At 34.7% G+C, this 21,571-nt stretch overlaps 1 protein-coding gene across 8 annotated transcripts in view; it reads left to right on the top strand.

Annotated features, from left to right (window-relative positions):
- Dmd (dystrophin) overlaps positions 1 to 21,571 on the top strand; it is a 2,257,783-nt gene that overhangs the window by 101,132 nt on the left and 2,135,080 nt on the right. For 6 of the 8 annotated variants that reach the window (XM_087902601.1, XM_085684597.2, XM_048449759.3 and 3 more), the window contains exon 1: positions 15,206 to 15,471. The exons of 1 other annotated variant lie outside the window; for it this stretch is intronic. In XM_087902601.1, the coding sequence (XP_087758727.1) occupies positions 15,441 to 15,471 (31 nt within the window). In that variant the 5' untranslated portion in view covers positions 15,206 to 15,440. Of the gene's footprint in view, positions 1 to 15,205; positions 15,472 to 21,571 lie in introns of those variants that run through there. One more of the 8 variants, XM_085684595.2, reaches the window with a different exon arrangement.

The raw sequence follows: 21,571 nt of genomic DNA, 5'->3' as shown, positions 1-21,571 counted from the left end.
AAAGCTGCTAAATTTTCTTTAGAGTAGCTGTTCTGTTCTGTATTCCTAGAAACAGTTTGCAAGTGGTCAATTTCTGTGTGTCCTTGACATCATTTGATGTAACAATTTTTTTTTTTAGTTTCGTCACTGTAATATATGCTTAGTTAAATCTTTTGACTATTGAATTCGGCTGTATCTAACTGCAAAATTACACTGACATATTTTCACAAGCATATTTGACATTTATATGTTTACTTCCTCTTCACTTATTCCTTTCTCATACAATACATCCCGACTTCAGTCTTCTCTCCCTCCACTCTTCCCATTCCTCCACCTGCACCCCCTCCCTCTCTTCTCACTTTTCTTTGTTTTCCCTTCAGGAAAGAAGAGACTTTCCAGTGATATTATCTAAGCATGACATAGCAATATGTGATATGACTAGACATAAACCCTTATATCAAGGTTGGACAACACAATCCAGGAATAGGAAAAGGGCCCCTAGAGCTGGCAAAAAGAGTCAGAGACACTGCCACTGTTAGGATTTTCCCAAAAACCCCAATCTAAAAGTCACAGCATATATTCAGTAGCATATAGCTAAAACCATACAGTTCCTGTGAGGACCTATGAGCCCTGCTAAGTTGATTATGGGGACCTTGTTCTTCTGGTATCCTCTACTTCTGTCTTCAGCAATATTTCTTTGCCTTCTTCTGTGGAACCCAAAGCTCCACTTAATGTTTGGGTATGGTCCTCTACATCTGTTCCCATCAACTGCCAGTAGAAGCCTCTCTGAAGACAACTGTGCATCAATCTGAGTATAACAAAATATCATTAGAATAATTTCATTGTCTTTTTTTCTCAGTTGTGCTTGTTTCTACCCTAGATCTCCGAGCCATCCAGTTTCTGGTTCCTGGCCATACAGGCAGTGTACTGCATGGACTTCCTTTTGTAACTTGAGCCTCAAGTTAATACCAGCCATTGGTTGGCCAGTTCCAGAAGTTCCAAGACACTATTGCCCCAGCATGTCTTGTACCAGGAAAGGTGTGGGTAACAGTGGAACCCTTGCCTGACACAGAAGATGGGCAGATCAGGCACCTTATCATACTTTTCTGGGAGTCCTTGTTAGGGTCACCCTCATGGGGTACAGGAAGTTTCTAATGTGCTAGGTTTCCACATCAAGCCCTAAATGCCCCACTATTCCAGTCATATCCCCCTGTACTCTCTTTCTCATTACTTTTCTCTCCCGCCTGACCATTCCTGTTCACAACCGCACATATCTTCCAGTCCACCACAAAATCTACTTCCTATTTCCAGGGAGATCCATGTGTGTCTTCCTAGAACATTCCTGGTCTTTTAGCCTCTCTTGGTCTGTGGGTTACAGAATGATCATCCTTTATTAATGGCTAGCATCCACTTATAAGTGAGAACCCACTATATTTGTCTTCCTAAGTCTGGGTCGCCTGAGGCAGGATGAATTTTTTTCTCATTCCATCCATTTTCCTGCAAATTTTATGATTTTTTTCTAAAGCTCAGTAATAATTATGGATATATGTCACTTTTTATTCATTTTTCATTTGAGGGACAACTAGTTTCAAGTTTCTGGTTATGAATAAAGCCACTATGAATATAGTTGAAAAAGTGTCCTTTGGTATATGTCCAAGAGTTGTATAGTTGGGTCTTGAAGCATATCCACTCTCAAATTTTCAAGTAATCCCCATATAAGCTATACAAGTTTTCACTCTCACCAGCAATGAAGGAGTGTTCCCCTTGTTCCACATCCTTGACAGCATGAGCTGCCACTTAAATTATTGATCTTAGTCCTTCTGACAGGTATAAGAAAGAATCTCAAAGTAGTTTTGATTTGCATTTCCCTGAAGATTGAGTATAATGAACATTTCTTTAAGTGTTTCTCAGACCTTTGATATTCCTCTATGGAGAACTCTAAGTTTAGATCTGTGTCCCATTTTTTAATTGAATTGTTTGGTTTGTTAATGTCTACTTTTTTGAGTTCGTTACATATTTTTGGATATTAGTCCTTTATCAAGTGTGAAGGTGGTGAGAATCTTTTCCCATTCTGTAAGCTGCCATTGTTTTCAATTCATAGTATCCTTTACCTGACTGAAACTTTTCAATTTCATGAGGTACCAATTATCAGTTGTTGATCTTAGTGCCTCCGTTGTTGCTGTACAAACAACTGTTTAGGAAATAGTCTCCTGTTCTGTTGCTGTTCTGTTTAGGAAATAGTCTCCTGTACTAATGTGTTCAATGCTATACCTTAAGTACTCTGCTATCAAGGCCAGTGTGTCTTATTTAATGTTGAGGTATTTGATCCACTTAGACTTGACTTTTGTGCAGAGTGATGAATGTAGATCTACTGGAATTCGTCTACATGCAGACATCCAGTTAGATAAACAGCACTTGTTGAAGATGCATTTTTTTCCATCATGTATTTATGGCTTCTTTACCAAAAATCAGGTGACTATTGGTGTGTGGATTTTTGACTGATCTTCAATCCAATTCCATTGATCAATGTATCTGCTTTATGCCAGCTTATTGCAGTTTTTTATAACTATAGCTCTGTTGTACAGCTTTAAATTAAAGATGGTGCTAACTCCATAAGTTATTTTAATACATAGGATTGTTTAGGTTTTTTTTGTATGAATTTGAGTGTTGTTCTTTCAAGGTTTGTAAAGAATTGTGTTGGAATTTTGGTGGGGATTACAATGAATCTGTAGATTGCTTTTGTAGGATGACCATTTTCAATATATTATTTCTACCCATCCAAAAGCATGGGAGTTCTTTCTATATTTTGATATCTTCTTCAATTTCTTTCTTCAAAGACTTTAAGTTCTTTTTAAACAGGTCTTTCACGTCCTTGGTTGAGTTTACCTTAAGATACTTTAAATAGTTATTGGCTATTGTCATGGATGTTGTTTCTCTGATTTCTTTCTTAGTTCATTTGTATAAAAGAGGACTACTGATTTTTTTAGTTAATCTTGTATTCATCCACAAAGCTGAAGATGTTTATGAGCTGTAGTAGTTTAATGGTAGAATTCATTGGATTGTTTATGTATACTATTATGTCATGTGCGAATAATGATACTTTGACTTCTTCCTTTCTGATTTGTATCTCCTTGATCTCATTCAATTGCCTTGCTATTGTAGCTAAGACATCAAGTACTATATTGAATAGATATGGAAAGAATGGACGACCTTGTCTTGTTCTTGATGTTAGTAGTTTGCTTTGAGTTTCTCTCTATTTAATTTGATATTTTCTGTAGGCTTGATCATGAAGTGGTTTTGTATTTTGCCAAATGCAAAATTGTTATAACTGAGTTTTGTCTTATCTTGTTTCTTTAACTTATTAATGCTAAGGTATTTTTAAGTTAATAGTAATTCTTATTTTTCTGAAAAATGCAGTAAGAATAAGTTTTATGCCTTCTGTTGCAATCTTTATAAACTGTCCATTTTGGTTTCTTTGTACTGCTAGAACATACAGCAGTAATTAAGAAGACTGAGAAGTCACATTCTTGTTTTGTTGAAATTAGTGCTGGCAGGGGCTTTTATAATAAGTATGAAGTCAGTCTTTAGACCTTATGTAGACAAATGATCCTTATTACTTTGATAAAGTTCTATTCTAATTCTGTTTTTCAGGGAGTTTGTATAGAGACAGGTTTTAAAGTTTGCAATGTTTTTACCTCATTCATTGAAAATTGTGTTTTTTTTCCTCCTAACATATCTTTCAGTTATTGATTCCCTAAACATTGTATGAGATTCACATCCTTGAAAATAATTTCCTTATTGTATGACGAAATTCTTAAAGGAATTTTCAAATAATATTCATATGGAATACTGGTCAGTAGTTTTTGTGTTTTTGTACTGTCTATATCATTTTGATTATCATATTACTTCTTTTTAAATTATGATTTTTAGTAAATCTGTTTCATACATGTATATAATGGGTTCACAATCCATTTTCTCCTCTCTCATCCATACCAGTCAACCCCTCTTCCACTGCTCTACAATTCTGTTTTTTTTAAATGTATATTCATGTCATTTTCTTTAGTGATACACTAAGTTTACCTGGACTCACAATTGTGACCATATGTTTGGTATAGTCCCCTGGAACCTACTAGGCTTATTCATGAGTAATCAACTAAAGATAGTGACTTATTTTCCAGAATCCTCAGTAACCAATAGTTTACCATGGAGATGTAGAGTTCCATGAGCTCATCTCCTATCCTTGATTGACTAATGCCAGGCATGGTCTCGTGTAGGTCTAATATCCTTTGATACTATGGAAACATTACTGGTGAGGCTATACCATACTCAGAACACAGCTTTTCCTAGCTCCTCTTCCTATCATCTTGTTCTTATGCTCATTTTATTCCCTCTTACATAATGTTTACTGAGCCTTAGAAGACGCAAAATAAATGCTCTATTTATGGCTGGGCAACTCAAATTTCACTTACTTTCATAACCTAGAGATACCACAAACTTCTGCATTCACACAATGCATTGCAAAGAGAAGCTTTGATTAAGGATAGAAGTAGCATTTGTCTGTGTGTATAATCACAAATATTTAGAAAACAGAATGGAGCCACATAAATTTAGCTAATGCTCAGTAGCAGGTTCTCTACTAGAGTCTGACATTTCCTCACTGCCACAGGTTTTTGATTAGGTTTGCTGTATCATGGAATAAATATCTTCCTGTGGAGCAGGCTTCAAAGCCAATTGACACCAGTTGGTTATGTCCACAATAGTCATACCATTATTGCACTAGGGAGTACATATTGCCGGGCATGCTTACTTTGCAGGGTATAGAGTTCACAATCTGGTTATTACCTTTAATAACTTTTCTCCCCTAATAACCAAACAGCACCTTCTGGCAGTATGAAAGATAACTAGCAAGAAGGAAGCTTCAGCTCACTAAGAGCTTGATTTCCCTTCTTCAAAACAAAGGAGAGTGGTGTTTTCAGTAATAGAGTCTTAACTGGTTCTGGTGGGCAATTAAGAAAAATGTCAAGAGTTCTACTTTTTTTGAGGCTCAATAAAATCCTATTGTATATTTCATATTTCTTTTTTTTGTTGTTGTTGTTTTTTTTTGTTTTTTTTTGTTTTTTTTTTTTTAGTAAATTTTATTAAATTATAAAAGTTTCCATTTCCGCCCCCCCCTCCCAACACCCTCCCACTCCCTCCACTCCCCCCCTCCCTCCCCTCCGTCCCCCCGGGCAGTCAGGGTTTCCTGCCCTGTGGGAAGCTCCAGCTCCCTCCCCCTCCCTCCAAATATTTCATATTTCTGAACTAATCAAAGAGTATCAGACTTGTTTGTTTTTCTTCTGTTTTAGAATTGGTATAATTTAGTTTTTAAAGTTTGATATGTAAATATCTAATAAAACTGTTTGGGCATGGCCATATATTTTGTAAAAATTTTAAAATTACAATTTCTATTGATTTAATAGTTATACAACTCCTTAGCTTATTACCACATGAATGATTTATGAAAATTTCAATTTTCTAGTTGCTTCTTCCCTTTCAACTATGTTGTCAAATATTTTGTGAAATAGTGTGTGGTCTTTTATTATCCATTTATTCCTAATATTAGGATTTGTGTTTTCTCATTCTTCTCTTTTTCACCATTATTGATGTTTTCTCAATGTGAAGGATCCTTATGACTATCTGTCTTTTTGGTTTATTAATTTTCTCTATTGTTTTGCCACTTTCAATGTTATAAATATGATAATTGTATATTACTTTTGAGGCTAAAGCTTAAATTATTGATTCAAGGCACAACTGTTTTCCTTATTTTTATTTGTAGTTTACATGAGTAGGTGCAAGTATATGCACCATAATTTCTTTTTTATTTTATTTACTTAACATTTTTTTAAGAAAACAATCTTTTCTCATTTTACATACCAATTCCAGTTCTCTCCCCCCCATGCTCCCACCTCTTTCCCCCACTCACCATCCACTCCTTAGAGGGTTAAGACTAAGTCTGTCACATCATTTTAAGGCAGGACCAATGCCGTCTCCTCTGTATCTAGGATGAGCAAGGTATTCCTCATAAAGAGTGATCTCCAAAAGTCCAGCTCAAGCAATAGGAATAAATCCTGGTCTCACTGCCAGAGGTCCCACAGATTCCCCCAGCCACACAACTGTCAACCATATTCAGAGGGCCTACTTTAGTACTATGCAGGTTTCCCGGCTGTCAGTTCACAGTCAATCAGGTCCCAATAACCCAGGTCAGCTGTTTCTGTGGGTATCCCCATCATACTGTTGATCCCTTTGCTTATATTAATGCTCCTACCTCCTTTCAACTAGACTCTGGGAGCTCAGCCAAGTGCTTTGCTATGTAACTCTGCATCTGCTTCCATCAGTTGCTTGATGAAGGTTCTATGAGTTCACCATCTTTTCCATCTCAAACACTCAAGTACCTTATTTTAAGTACATTTCTTTCTCTACATTATGTAATGATATTTAACAGGAAGAAATGTACAATTTATTGTCCTTATACATGGTCTCTCTATTAAGTGCATATTAGCCAGAGCCATGAAGTAAGACTTTTTAAATTTATTTTAAGAGCTCTATCAAAGTGAATAGCTGTAAAAAGGAATTAAAATCTTATTTACCACAAGTGAAGCAGAAAATCTCAGAGAAAAAAGCATGGAGAACATGAAATTTTAGAATTGAATGGATAAAAATGATCAAAATATAATTGGCTGGATGGTCTCATCAGCAGAGTGAAGAGGACAGAAGTCAGAATTTGTGTATATGATTGAGCAATAGATAGTAGCCAGATTGAATAAGAAAGAAAATAAACAGAGAAAAAGTGAATTGATGCTCAGAGATTTATGGTACATGACATCAGAACCCTTGAAAGCAATGAAGACAGAAAAAGAGAATATTGGTGAAGACAATGTCCTACAGCTTCACAGAACTCTGTGAACAAAGGCTAAATACTAATCAGAGTTAAACCACAAAAAGAATAAAACAGAAAGTCTTTAAACTAACAGAGGAGAAAGTGCAATTTGTGTATAGGCAAAAAATTCAAACAGAGAATTTTTCATGAGAATCTCTGAAACCTGGAATGACATGACATTTTTTTTTCTGTCATAAAGGGGAACTGTGGCCTAGCATAATCACCCTCAGAGAGGCTTCATCCAGCAACTGTTGGGAGCAGATACAGAGCCCCACAGTTAAACATTAGGAGGAGTACAGAAGTCCCTCAGAAGATGGGTAAGAAGGGTTGTAGGATTCAGAGTGGTCAAGGACAACAGGAGAACAGGGCCCACAGAATCAATTAACCAGAGCTCATGGAGGTCACAGGGACTAGAGTGACAAACACAGAGCAAGGATGGGTCTGACTTCGTTCCTCTACATATATGTGACAGTTGAGTGTGCCACTTTATGTTCTTGTGGTTCTCTTAACAGTGGGAGTAGGAGATGTCTATGACTTTTTTTCCTGCTCTTGGGACCCTTTTCTTCCTACTAGGTTGCCTTGCCCAACTTTGATATGAGGATATGTGCCTTGTCTTATTGTAACTTGTTGTGCCATGTTTGCTTGATATATTTGCTCTAGAGAATAGGAGAAATAGAAATATCAGCAGATTTATGTAAAGACTACTTTTTGCTCTTGCAGAGGATCTTGCTTCAATTGCCAGCAGCCATGTGGTAGAGAACAACCATTCATAATCTCAATGAACTTATATCCTCTTCTGACTTCCACAGACTCTAGGCACACATGTGTTGCATATATATCCATACAGATGAAATACTCATGAGCAAAACAATGGAGGATAAATAAATCTGAGAGAGGGAAAAAAACAAGTTATGACCAGTATAGAAATGCAGGGAAAATAAATATAGGAAACAAGAAGTAAACTGTCCTTATTTAAAGATGTTATAGAAAGCCTCTGTTGATGTTCCACCTATCCTAAAAAAGGGGAACTACTTAAAAATAAGATCTCAGGTTACAAGATCAGCAGCAAATACTTAATAGCATCAGAACTCTTCAAAGCCAATGAAGACAGAAAAGAGAATGTTGTGAAGATTATGAGGAATAGTATGAGAAATAAGTTCTAGAAGAAAATCCTAGAAATCTGTTGTCCAACACGGTCTACAGGTAAAGACAATATGGTATGCTTAAACAGGTATTAAGAGAGTGAGCTTGAGGTCATGTATTTTTAAGAAAATGATATTAATTTAAAAAAGAGTAAATATGGAATGTAGCTCTATGGTAAAGCATTTGCCTACAATGTAGAAAGTCCAGACTCAACCACCAGAACTGCCAAAGTAAGTAAATACAAAGCCCAAATTATGTATCATTTACAGGCAATAATCTACTTGAAACTAAATATCATTTCTCTAAAAAATAAACTATGAATTTAACAAGTATGTACAGGATCTATATGCTATACAGTAAAAGAAATGGATGAAATGAAGATATAAGTCAACAGAGGTAATTACTGTGTTCATGGGATTGGAAAATATAAGACAGTTAACAGTCTGGTTCTTAGCCAATTTGGACTACAGTTTTAGTGCAGTTGTTTTCAAAACAATAGCAGTAATTTTTGTTTATATGAGTAAGTACCAAATTATCCACATTTTATTTTCATTTTTTTTTGACTTTTTAGTACTTACAAAATAGCTCTCTAAGTCAACATATTTCCCATTGAGTTTGTTTTAAAACAGACTGCTTTTGGTTTGAAGTTTGACATTATAACTTAACTATATCATTTATTCCTTCCTTTTCTTCCCTTCACTATTCCATATATCCTTCCTTGCTCTTTTTCAAACTCATACCCCTAAAGGAGACTATTTTTAAATGTATAGCTAAAAATATATCACTTCATAACATATGGAAATTTTCAACCAATATAGAAAACCGTGAAAAAAGGAATATTGGCATGAAATGATTTTTCCCAGATCATTAAATCTGTAAATTTTAAATAACAATTTTTACAATCTCAATTTTTTTCTTGAGTCATTTATTCAGTGAAGCTATATTAGTAACAATGCTTGAATTTATGTTCAGTATTTTAGTAAATTAAAAAATGTGTCCGTCTTTGAACTTCAATATAAAACAATATATTTAGGATTTCCAATGAAAGGAATTCTGTCCTAGTTCATTTTTATATTTACCATACTCAGTCTTTCCAATTAATATACCATTTTATGATACAAAGATTATTGTTTAATATCAACATAGAGGTAAAGATGAATCTTCATTTTATGATATGTATCATAAAACTATATTCTAGAATAGTCATTTAAAATACAAATATCAGTCCATTCAGTGTACAAATATATGCATAATTTTATTGAAAGGATCTATGTGATGTATCCACATGTAAACAATTATATTATTGAAAATTGAGTTTTTAACTTTTTTTACTTTTTTTTTATTGATTTTTATTGAGCGCTACATTTTTCTCTCCTCCTCTCTCTGCCTTTTCCCTGCCCTTCAACCCTGTTTATGGTTTCCCCTTCATTTACTTCGCCCAGGCTCTCCTCACCTCACTTCCTATCTGCAACCACCCTTTTTCTATCTTTCCGTAGAAAACAGACTTTGAAGGGATAACAATAGAATAAGTAAAATTTACTAAGATAAAACAAAAGCAAATCATAGTAGGACAGAACAAACAAATAGAAGGAAAAGAACCCAAGAAAAGACACAAGAAACATAAATGAAGAGACTCACTTGTCCACATTTAGAAACCCATAAAAACACAAAACCTAAAGCCTTACAACCATAATATATACATAAAGAAATTTTACAATAAAATAAATAAGTATGAATAATTTTTATAAAATAAAGCTCTGACATAATATTATGAGTTAAGGAACCACCCAAGATCCTTTCTGGGTTAGGGTTGGGTGTATGTGTCCACTTATTTCAGCTCTAGGACCCTAACTGGTGCAGACCTGTATAGGCCCTATGCATGCCGCCTCATCTCTGTGTGTTCTCAGTCTGTTTCCTTGATATCCTTTCTCCTCCTCCACATGTTTCCCTGATCTCTGAGAGGTAGAATTTACTAGAGATAGCCCATTAAGAACTAAATGTTTCAAGGTCTCTCACTCTCAGTGTATCAGCTGGTTCTGGGTGTCTTTGTTACCATCTCGTGCATGATGAAGCTTCTCAGTTTCTCTGATGATGGCTGAGCAAGGCACTTAGCTGCAAGTGTAGCAGAATGTCATTAAGGATTATTTTATTGCTGTATTCCTTAAAACAGTAGTATTTAGCTTTATCCTAGGTTTCTGGGCTATCTAGTCTCAGATTCTTGGCCTCCTGAGCAGTGTTGGATATGGGCTCCATCTTGTGGGGTGGGCCTTAAGTCAAATCAGATTTTGGTTTGTTACTGCCATGAATTTTGTGCCACCATTGCCTTAGCAATATGTTTCAGGCAGGGCACTATTGTAAAACAAAGGGTTTGTGACTGGGTTGGTGTTTCTGTTTCTCCTTTGATAGTGTCCAGAGTACCTTCCTTACCAAAGATGGTCACATATATGGTGTAAAAGTTCTATGTAGGCATCAGCTTAGCTTCTCCATGATCAATGTGTTGTGAAGATGTCTTCAGCTATAGGGCCTTGTCATCAATTTGTGGAGAACAACCTATAGTTTTGGCAACAACCTGTATTGTCTAAGTATTCCAATGTAGTCCTTTTGGCCAACATCACAATTTTATGTGTACATTCCGATGTAATCCTTTGGGCCAACATCAGAATTATATGTAATCGATTCCAGGTACTACAAGCTTTATTTGGTAACAAGAAATGTTTAGTTGGAGCTCAGTTCTCTCTCCCGCATTATTTTATGATTTTATTTGTATGTATTTTTAAAGAAGATTCTAATGTATTAGGTTTCCATACTACTACTAATATGGCCCTTAATTTTAGCCATCTCTTCTTGTATTTTCTCTCTCTTCTTCCTCTTCCCCCTCCTTCCTTGATCCTCTAATTCTAGTCCCCCATCCATCCATAAGTATCTATTCTGTTTTCCCTTCCTAATGAGATCCATTCATCTTGCCTGTTCCTGTACTGTATACCTAAGCTCTGTGTTTCAGTTAACATTTTAAGATTATTTTAATTACATATTAATTAAATCCCTGTTTCATTATGTGCATTCTGATACTTTTTTTCAAAATGCTGGCTTTAGAACTTTTTTTCTTAATTATTATTTTAATGTAGTAATATGTATAACAAATAAACCGAGAATCCTAATCCACAAATCTAAAATCAGAAATGCTAAAACATCTGAAGCATTTTATGTACCAACATGATATTAAAAATGGAAAATTTGACACTTTAACTCTTTTCCTAGAACTAAACCTACAGAAACATTTCCAACTGTTTTTGACTAGCTTATAAGAGCAAGTCAATGGAGGAATGGATAAACTTTTCAACATGTAGTTGTAGAGCAATTAGACTATTATAAGAAAAAATGCATGCCCTCAACCTAACCTTCATAGAAATACAAAAATTAATTCAAACTGAATCATAGATCTAAATGCAAATAGAAAAATGAAGAAAACTTTGCTGATACAAGAAATGGTCAATAGTTATTAGTTAATATATTTAAAATATTCCCCATAAAAGAAAACATTCAATAAGCCTGATGTTAGCAAAATTTATACCTTTTTTGATAAATACTACGGTAAGACTAAGAAAAGAGAAATTATTGAATGTATTTTTAATAAAATGTCTGACAAATTGCTCACATCTAGAAAATATAATGAGTTCTTGCATTTCAACATAAAATAAACAAATGACAACCCCCAGCTACCCAATTAAAGAATGGACAAATGTTATGTTTAGACACTTCTTTGAAGAGTTTTTTCAGGAGAAAGGGAAAATAATGAACTGTTAATTAATGTAAAGTTTGACTTAAGAAATTTGAATAATTCTGGAACTCTACCATGAGATACTGAATCAAAAGTCAATAATACCATAGTGAACACTTAAAAGTTTTAAGAATCAACCTACCTCAGGAACCAGGAATACAAAGATGCTCAATTATACTATAAAGACATTTGTTCAACTATATTCATAGCAGCATTATTTCTAACAGCTAGAACCTGGAAACAACCTAGATGCCCCTCAACCGAAGAATGGATAAAGAAAATGAGGCACATTTACACATTAGAGTAGTACTCAACAGTAAAAAACAATGACATCTTGAAATTTGCATTCAAATGGATGGAACTAGAAATCACCATCCTGAGTGAGGTAACCCAGACCCCAAAAGATAAATATGGTATGTACTCACTCATATGTGGATACTAGATATAAACAAAGGGCATTGAGCCAATAGTTCCTGATCCTAGAGAAAATAGATAACAAGGTGAACCCTAAGAAAAACATATAAAGATCCACCTAGAAAATCGAAATAGACAAGATCACCTGACAAAGTTAGGAGCAGGGGAGGGGGTAGAAGACAAGGAGAGAAGGGGAGAGGGAAGAGAACTTGAGGGAACAGTATAGTTGAGATGGGGGAAGGACAGAGATGAGAGCAAGGGAAGAGATATCTTGATTGAAGGAACAATTGTGGGGCTAGCAAGAAACCTGGCTCTAGAGAAATTCCCAGGAATCCACAAGGATGACACCAGTAAAGACCCTAAGACCCTAAGGAGAGGGGACCTGATCTGATCTTGCCCTGTAGTCAGACATGTCATCATAGAACCTTCATCCAGCAACTAATGGAAACAGTGGCAGAGTCCCATAGCAGAGCATTGGTCTGAGCTTCCAAACTTCAGTTGAAGAGTGGGAGAAGTGAAATATGAGCAAAGAGGTCAAGACCATGATGGGGACACCCACTGAAACAGTCTACCTGAGATAATGGGAGCTTACCAACTCCAGCCAGACAGGGAAAGAGCAAAATTTGGTCCAAACTGGTCCACCTGAATGTGGTTAACAGTTGCATGGTTGGGACAGACTGAGGAGTCACTGGCAGTGGCACCAGGATTTATTCCTACTGCATGTACTGGCTTTTTGGAAACCTATTCTCTTTGGATGAATACTTTGTTCAGCCTAGATATAGTAGGGAGAGCCTTGGACCTTCCCTAAAGTAATGTGCCTTACCCTCTCTGTGGAGTGGATGGGGGAATGAGGTGCTGGATGGTAAATGAAAGGAATGGGACAAGGGGAGGAAGAGGGAACTGGGATGTAAGAATTTTAATATTATATCTAAATGTTTCCCCAAAATATAGTTTTAAAAGAGTACATGGAAAGCTATTCGATGACATTATCCATTAGAGAATCTAATATTATGATTATCATTATGTTCTACACTTAGAAGTTAAAAAAATTTTAAGTCAGAATTTGAGATCACCAAATAATGGTGAGAATTTGAAGAAACTTTGCTAAACACACTACTGATAGATATAAAATATTTCAATAACTTTGCCATTATCTTTAATAAGTTAGATACTCATTTGCTAAAACACTAAGTAATTATACTCTTGAATATTAATTCTGATTTAAAAAATTTTACATGACTATTTTGGCAGCTTTATATGTATTGGTCAAAACTTGGAATATCTGAAATGTCCTACAGTTGATAAATGGATAAACCAACCACAGAACAGCCCTAGGTAGATACTTTACTCAGATATAGTTGTAAAGAAGGTATTGATAAGAACTTGAACAGCAACTGATTACACAATTCTGTGTGAAAAAGGCAATCTCAAAAGGTCACAAATTGAATGATTGAATTTCTATAACATTCTTAAACTGGCAAAGTAAGAAAGGTAGAAGACAAATTAGGCGGTGACTAGCTTCCAGGGTGATTGAGGAGGGTAAGTGGTACAAATATAAAGAGATAGTATGAGAAAAGTCTTAGCAATAATGGAAAAATGTTTTATCATGATTGATAAAACAAATACAGTACCTGTACACAATGAAATGTTAATTCATTACAGAGAAAAACGAAACATTATATTTATAGAAAATTGGGCAGAAATGAAAAGCACTGTGTGAAGCAAAATGTGTCAGACTCAAAAGGACAAATATGTCATGTTTCCTTGCCTTTAAATCTAAATTTGTGTGTATTGGGCTGGGAGTGGGGTTATAAAAGTCGAAAGGTAACTGTGAAAAGATAAGAATAGATATGAAGGAAAGGAACACAGGTGAAAACATAGGTTATGAAAACAGAATAAACCATTCTGGGGTGAAGAAAGCGATATCACACATGCCCCTAACACACATTATACTCCTCTCTCTTTTTTCTCTCTCTCTGGTAATATTATTTAATTTACAAAAGTTAAACCTGTTTTAAAATACTGAAACAATTCAAGAATGATGATTATAATTGTAAAACAAATCTTTCTCAAAGTATGTTACCAAAGTCTCTTGAAAATTTTGATGAATAATGCATAAATAATAAAAAAGAATATGAATGTTACTGTTGACTAAGAATAATTTACAAAAATATTGAATAATATATTACAACTCTGTATATTTAGTATTATAGTCTTTTGTGGAACCATTAAGTCATTAGTATCTCAGTATTTCATAGACTGGATTTAATAATTCTGACAGTAGATTTTGAAGAAAATAGTCTTATCATAACTTGCAACGGAAATTTAGCATTTTGGAAAGAATTCTCCTTTCCATTAAAAGTGTTCTGTATTTTAGCATAAACTTTGTTCCCTGAGAAATAGTCACATTCTGCCTTCAAAACTCAGCTGCTCCATTCTGCTGCTGTTTCTCTTATTCAAAGTGTTGGCATCATCAATACATGATTTTGATTGGGTCCCAAGGGTACAAATTAATTTTGGTAAACAACAAATAGGTTACAAATGAATAAATTATTCTGGGCAGTTTTTGTTGTCCAGAAGGGTGACATTTTGGGTGTGCTAAGAAGGGAGCCAAAAAGAAAGGCATTTAAAAGTTAATTTTGGATCAGGACTTTCTGCTTTGTTGTTTTAGAAATTAGCATAAAAGTTACTGAAAATATTGTGACAGCTTTGTACTGATGAGTTTTTATGTCTAGGGGACTTTGAGAGCAAGACTGTGTCCCTTGTGCTATTCTGGTTTGGACGTGAATCAGAACACAGTTGAACATTATTTGAATTCACAGAGCTTGCCATGCTGGAAGCACAGCCTTATATGTAGTGTCCATGGGCAGTCCTATTATGGGAAAGCAACTTGAGAGAAAAGGCGGGTCACTTGCTTGTGCGCAGGTCCTGGAATTTGAAATATCCAGAGGCCTCTACAGACTCCTGGCATCAGTTACTATGTTGACTCACTCAGTGTTGGGCTTACTCACTTTCCCTCTACAGGACTCAGCTCTTGAAGGCAATAGCCTGTATAGAAAAAACGAATAGGACAAGTCGAAGTGCTATTTTTTTCAAGGCTGCTGAAGTTCACTGACATCTCATCGTACCTAAGCCTGCTGGAGCAATAAAACTGAGAGAAACTTTTACCAAGATTTCTTTCCCTGCCTTGATATATACTTTCTCTTCCAAATGCTTTGGTGGGAAGAAGTTGAAGACTGTTGTAAGTACAAAGTGACTAAAAATATCTTAACTGTGGCATGACTTTCAGCTTGTGACAAGCTCACTGAGTAGGCAGATTGATTTAAACTTATTACAGTAGATTATGAAGAAGCATAAATTTGGTCTTCTATGTACTTTTCCATCCATATTCAAGCATATGCGTTTCACACTGTGGAATCTTTTCAGTAGATATGAAGAAGGATTGTGGAGGGTTCATTACTAATGTTTGCTTGCCCTTAGTGATAGACTAAACATATCATTCTTATTTGAGAAACTTATAACAATAATTTATGTATAACTTGCTTTCAGTGTATGGAACAGACCTTCTTGATTGCTGTGAAGTACTTTGTGTAGCTGTTTTTATTTTGATTGACATTCTTCATAATGGTTATGTAGAGAGTTGTGAACTGACATGTATTCTCAGTGCACTAATTCTCTATGGGAATAGAAGAAGCCTAAAGTTTGGAAAAGCTTTATCTGACATAACATAGGGAAAAGGAAAGAAAATAAGTTGTCTTTGGCAGATGACAAGTGTAAAAGTGTTCATAAAGTTTGTATTTCTAAGTTTTCAAAATTATGTTTTATATTCTAAACATCATGTTCTCTGTCACATCGTGATTATTCTTCAAATAATCAAGAGTAATTTGTGCTACAAAATGATCAGGTAGTCCCTTGATCTGAAAACAAAATAAAAACCTGGAAGGCTTGTAATACTATTTTGGAGTAAGTCACTTGGCGATTAATGCCTACTATGACCTAGGCCTTCAGTAAAAATTTTAGACCAGACCTTTCTTTAAAAATGCCCTATTTGTTTTTAAAAATATGAGTTATTACTAATTAATGCAAAAATTGACTAACACAACAACAAAAATAACATATAAGAATAATTCCCGGTGAAGTCATGGTATCCCAAAGATATGGATGAAGGTTATCATTTTCTCCCTATTTTTGACTTGTGGACTCTAGTCATTTTAAAATAGTTATGAGGACAATGTTTATAATTAAGTATTAAAATAGAAACCTTTATAAATAGGTAATGACTCAGGAATTCTAGAGAAACAGTCAAGAACATACTCAAAAAAGTTATAGAAATTGAGATTGTACTTGTCTTGATATATAATAGATGTGTCTATATTTCAGAGCAATCAATTTGTTTTGATTGTTGCCTTCAGACATTTATTTTGTATCAATGTTATTTCCTAAAGGAATAGATACTCTGTTTCATGACAAGGCAAAATACTTGTAGCACATAATATGTTCTTTGTTATACACCTACAGGAATTCACATTTTAATTTCTATTTCAATGTCTTTTGTAGCAACTTATAAATATCATTGAAATAATTCATTGGTAATAATTAAGTCTTCAAAACCAAAAATAACAATCAAGTGTCCAGGACTCTTTTGAAAGGCTATTAGAAATGCAATTCTGAAATAAAGAAAGAAAAGCCTATACTTTGTTTTGGCATAGATACTCAACTGGGTTTTTAAATACTTGGATTTGAAGAAAGCTTTTTACAATAGAACATTTCCAAGACATGAAATAATGTTTATGCAGTATTACAATAGGTTAATAGGTTTTTTTTCTTAAGAAAAAAAATGTTCTAAGGATTATAGTACACAAAAACCTCTGCTATTTTAACAGTGTACTACTAGTCGGGTGTGTTGACATTTGAAACTTATTTTCAAACTTTACAATGTTTTAGATTGAAAAACATTGAACACATATTTAGTTGATTTTCTAATCTTGAAACATTGCTGTTTAAAAGAAAAGATTGTGGTGTTAAAGCAAGGGTTCGCTTTTAGAATTACATATGCAATTTTGTATATTTATTCAAATATTTCATTGCAAATAGACATTCAGATTTTTTAAATTACAAAATTTGTCTTGGAGTCTAACAAAGATATCACTTAGAATTTCAATTGCAGCATCTCTTAAGGACATGTTAACTGAAAGAAGAGAAGCCTTTTTAAATTGATGATATACTTTGTAATTTAATGAGAGGCTTTGACTGTCTCCTCTATATAATATAATTTTGGAAAATACAATATATTATGTTATGTAGATATTATTCATTTATTTTAAAATGTCTATGGAACATTATGTTCAAATTTAATTTATTTAAGAAAAGAGATGTTGGTTGACAATATTGAAACTAGCCAGTATTAAAACAAAAAGGCACAGAATTACAGCTTTATATATTATTCCTGTAGATTAAGTTTTGGGGCATTCAAAATATCATTTTAAAATTTATTATTCGATTGTATTTTTAAGTTACATGCGAAGGATTCCTTATAGTGTGTCCATAGCTTTTAGTTTAGCTACTACTTTCCACAATGCTGCATCTCCCCGATCTCCTTGCTTCCCTCCCTCCTTGTTCCCTTCTCCCCTTTGAAATCCTTACTGTTTGTGAATTAGGCTTCGAAGTTCTTAACTACTTGTGTAGATTAGTAAAAGTAATTGAAATCTTCACTCTCTCAGAAAACACAAGTTTTTCATTCTTTTCTCTTTTTCAGCTCATTATTTTTTATTAATTTATAAATAATACGAATCAAAATTTCCACTTCCTCCCCTCCTCCCACTTCCCTCCTGCTCCTCCACTCACCCTCCCCCTACCCCCTTCAGTCCTAAAAGAGGGCAGGGAACCCTGCCCTGTGGGAAATCCAAGGCCCTCCACCCTCCATCCAGGCTTAGGAAGGCAAGCATCCAAATAGAATAGGATCACAAAAAGCCAGTACATGAAGTAGAGACAAATCCCAGTGCCATTATCATTGGCTTCTCAGTCTGCTCCAATTGTCAGCCACTTTCAGAGGGTTCAATTTGATCACATGCTCCTTTAGTCCCAGTCCAGCTGGATTTGGCGAGCTCCCATTAGCGCAGGCAGGCACACTTTCTCAGTGTATGGAGCAACCCCTTGTGGTCCTGACTTCCTTGCTTATTTTCTCCCTCCTTCAGCTCTTCAACTGGACTTTGGGAGCTCAGTCCAGTGCTCCAATGTGGGTTTCTGTCTCTATCTCCATCAGTCTCCGGACAAAGGTTCTATGGTGATATTCAAGATAGTCACCAGTCTGACTGCAGAACAAGGCACCTTCTCCTCCACTGCCCAGGGTCCTAGCTGGGGACATCCAGGTGGACTCCTGGGAACCCTTCTAGAGCCAAGCCTCTTGCCAACCCCAAAATGGCTCCCTTAATTAAGATACCTCCTTCCCTTCTCCCAAATCCGTCCTTTCTCCATCTCAACTATTCCACTCCTCCAAGCTCTCTCCAACCCTCCCCTTCTCCCTTCTCCCTTCCCCTCTCCCCTCCCCCTCCAACCGATCCCCATGCTCCCAACTACCAAAGGCAATATTTTCTCCTTTTTTTAAACGCAGATGTACCTTGCATCATATAGCCTTAACTAAGAGTAGAAGGAAATGCTTAAACAAACACCTCCCATTTTCCTTCTATCAGACTTTTCTAACTTATTAAGCATGACTTACTATATTTTCACCAACGATTTCTTTGTTACAAATTCAAGAAAATAGTATTTGGGTATGAAAATGTATTTTTCTGTATGGTACATACCTTTGTACTTTAATGACAGAGTACATTGAATAAGTCTCCCTTAGGAAACTTGGAGGACTGGTTAAAATTTAATTGTAACCTAATCTTTTCTTTAAAGTAATTTTATTTCATAATTTAATTTCTATTTAATCACATATCGATTATAAGAAAGTTAAAAACAACTAATCATTATCACCAGAAGATAATATGAACCATGAAGGAAAGAGCAAATTAAGGATTTATGTGGCTTAAGAATACAAGTCCTTTCAAGAAATGTAACATGAAGTGATTAACATAGAAGTAGAGCCTTGGCTGAAGTCCCTATAAATGAAGCTTCAACAATTTCATTGGGCATCACTTCTAATTTGAAATATCCGTTGGGATTGTATCTTTTCCTAGATAAATTTTAAGGCAAACTGTTAGTTATATTTCTATAAAACATAAATTCTTTCACAAAGGCTACCTTTTATATAATGCAGCTAAGACAACTAAATGAATTCATAGAAGTAGGAATTTGACATTTCTGCTTTTAATTCTGAAAAGATAATTTGATTAAAGTGATGTCAAACTCAGTTACTGGAGGGGTTGCAGTTATTTCATATATACACGGTATGCCATTTGAAGGGTAGCCAAATTACACTGATGGCAAATAATAATGACCTATGTTTATTATTATACAGTACAGATTTTGAATGGATTCAGAGGGAGGCAATGGTTTCTTGTCTCACAAAGACCTGCTTTAGCCTCAGAGGTTTGTGTTCTGTTATCAAGGCAATGTGTCTATATTAGATGTTTTTTTTTTTGGAAATGTCGTAACATCGAATATGGGAAGTAACTTCATTTTTCTATTCAGTGCAACCATATTTGTTAGCAGAATGTAATTAAAATATATCCTTTTGTGGATCGTGCCCCATGCAGCTTAGGAATTTTCAAAAACAAACAAACAAGGAAATAAACACAATGTGGTCATTACAGATACTCTACTTAAAACATACACTACAGTCTGGTGTATGAGCAGTGATCTAGTGCTTGCCTAGTGTGCACAAGGCCTGAGTTATAGCTCTAGTATTCCTTCTCCTCAAAACCTCTGTTTAACTTTCCTACGTTTTTATCCTATACAATACTGAAACACCTTTGGGCTTCCAAAACTTCATTTTATTATGTATATGAAAGTTAAAATGACAATTTTATAGTGTAATTTATTTAATTTGCCAAATTTGAATGACTTGGACTACTTGTGTCAAATACAGAATTATTTTGAAAGTCTATATAAAAATCCAAACTCTCAGTTACTGGATATTAAAAAAGAAACAACTCAGAGAAATAAACCTACCATTTATGAATATTCATATGTAAGTATAGTTTCAAAATTAAGAGGTAAAATACTTAAGTTCATCTTTTTTAAAAAAAGTTTTAAAATAAAACTTTGGTTCTCCATGTATCATAATATTAAAGCTGTCTTCATAAGCAAGACTGTTTCTCCAGAGATTCTAAAACACTTATTAATACCCAAGGCACATAGTCTTTATCATTCCTCAGCCATGATTATTGTCCTGAATATTTCAAAAGAAAGAAACAAAAATAACAGCAATAGTTTTATTTCCAGTGTTTAAGAGAATATGAAACTGTAGAAACACAATTACTAACGTGTAAATGAAAGTGAGAAAATAAAATTGTTTGGTGATTTATTTGTAAATATTTCTTACCAGCCTCCTGCACCTCAGGCCCTTGAGAAACCAAAGGGCAGTATTCTGTTGTTGTAGGTCATGGCTTTCATGTTGTCTGCAGTTTTAAATTACTTTATACTCAAAATTGTGTTTAGTTTTACTTCATTCATTCAAAATGTCTTAGGATTTCCATAGATAAAGAATGAATCTGAATTGGAAGAGTATTTGCGTAGTATTCACAAAACCCTGGTATGAATTTGCAGCCCTGCATAAACTGAGAATCATGGTGAATGCCTGTAATGCCAGCATGTTGGAAGTGGTAGCACAAGCATTAGAAATTCAAAGTCATTCTTGATTCGAGATCAAGGCTAGTCTGTGCTCCTACTACCTTTTCTGTTTAAGAGAATGCTTTTGTTCTTTTGATTTTTGTTTTTTTCTGTCATCCTGTCATCCTTATACTGAACTTTATAATGTATATATACTATTAAACCGTGAGAAAGCATGCATTCTCACCACTCCAGACGGAATTTAGAGATGTTTCTAACTGATCTCTTTACTATCTTTTCTCTTCTGTATCACTGCCTCACTGTCACTTAATGATGACACATAAACCTTGGTCTTCACTTTGGGAAAGTGAGAGAGTATGGATGATTGTCCTTTAACAAAGATGGAGTTGGCATACCTCTGACAAGCTAATAAAATACTTTTCGTATTTTTGTTTTTATTGTTCATAAATGACCCGTTCAGAATGGCTAATTAAAAATTTTCATTCCATATAATTTTAAAGCATTAATTTTCTATAAATTTAAGATATAATAAAAGTGATTTTTATGCCAGTTTTGAAAGCTGTAATTTATCATGGACTAGTCTTACTTACATATTTAGTCTTTTG

This window comes from Myodes glareolus, chromosome X (genome assembly GCF_982192425.1).
Source record: "Myodes glareolus chromosome X, mMyoGla1.1, whole genome shotgun sequence".
NCBI classification, from domain to species: Eukaryota; Metazoa; Chordata; class Mammalia; order Rodentia; family Cricetidae; genus Myodes; species Myodes glareolus.
This window is presented reverse-complemented; position numbering and strand designations above follow the sequence as displayed.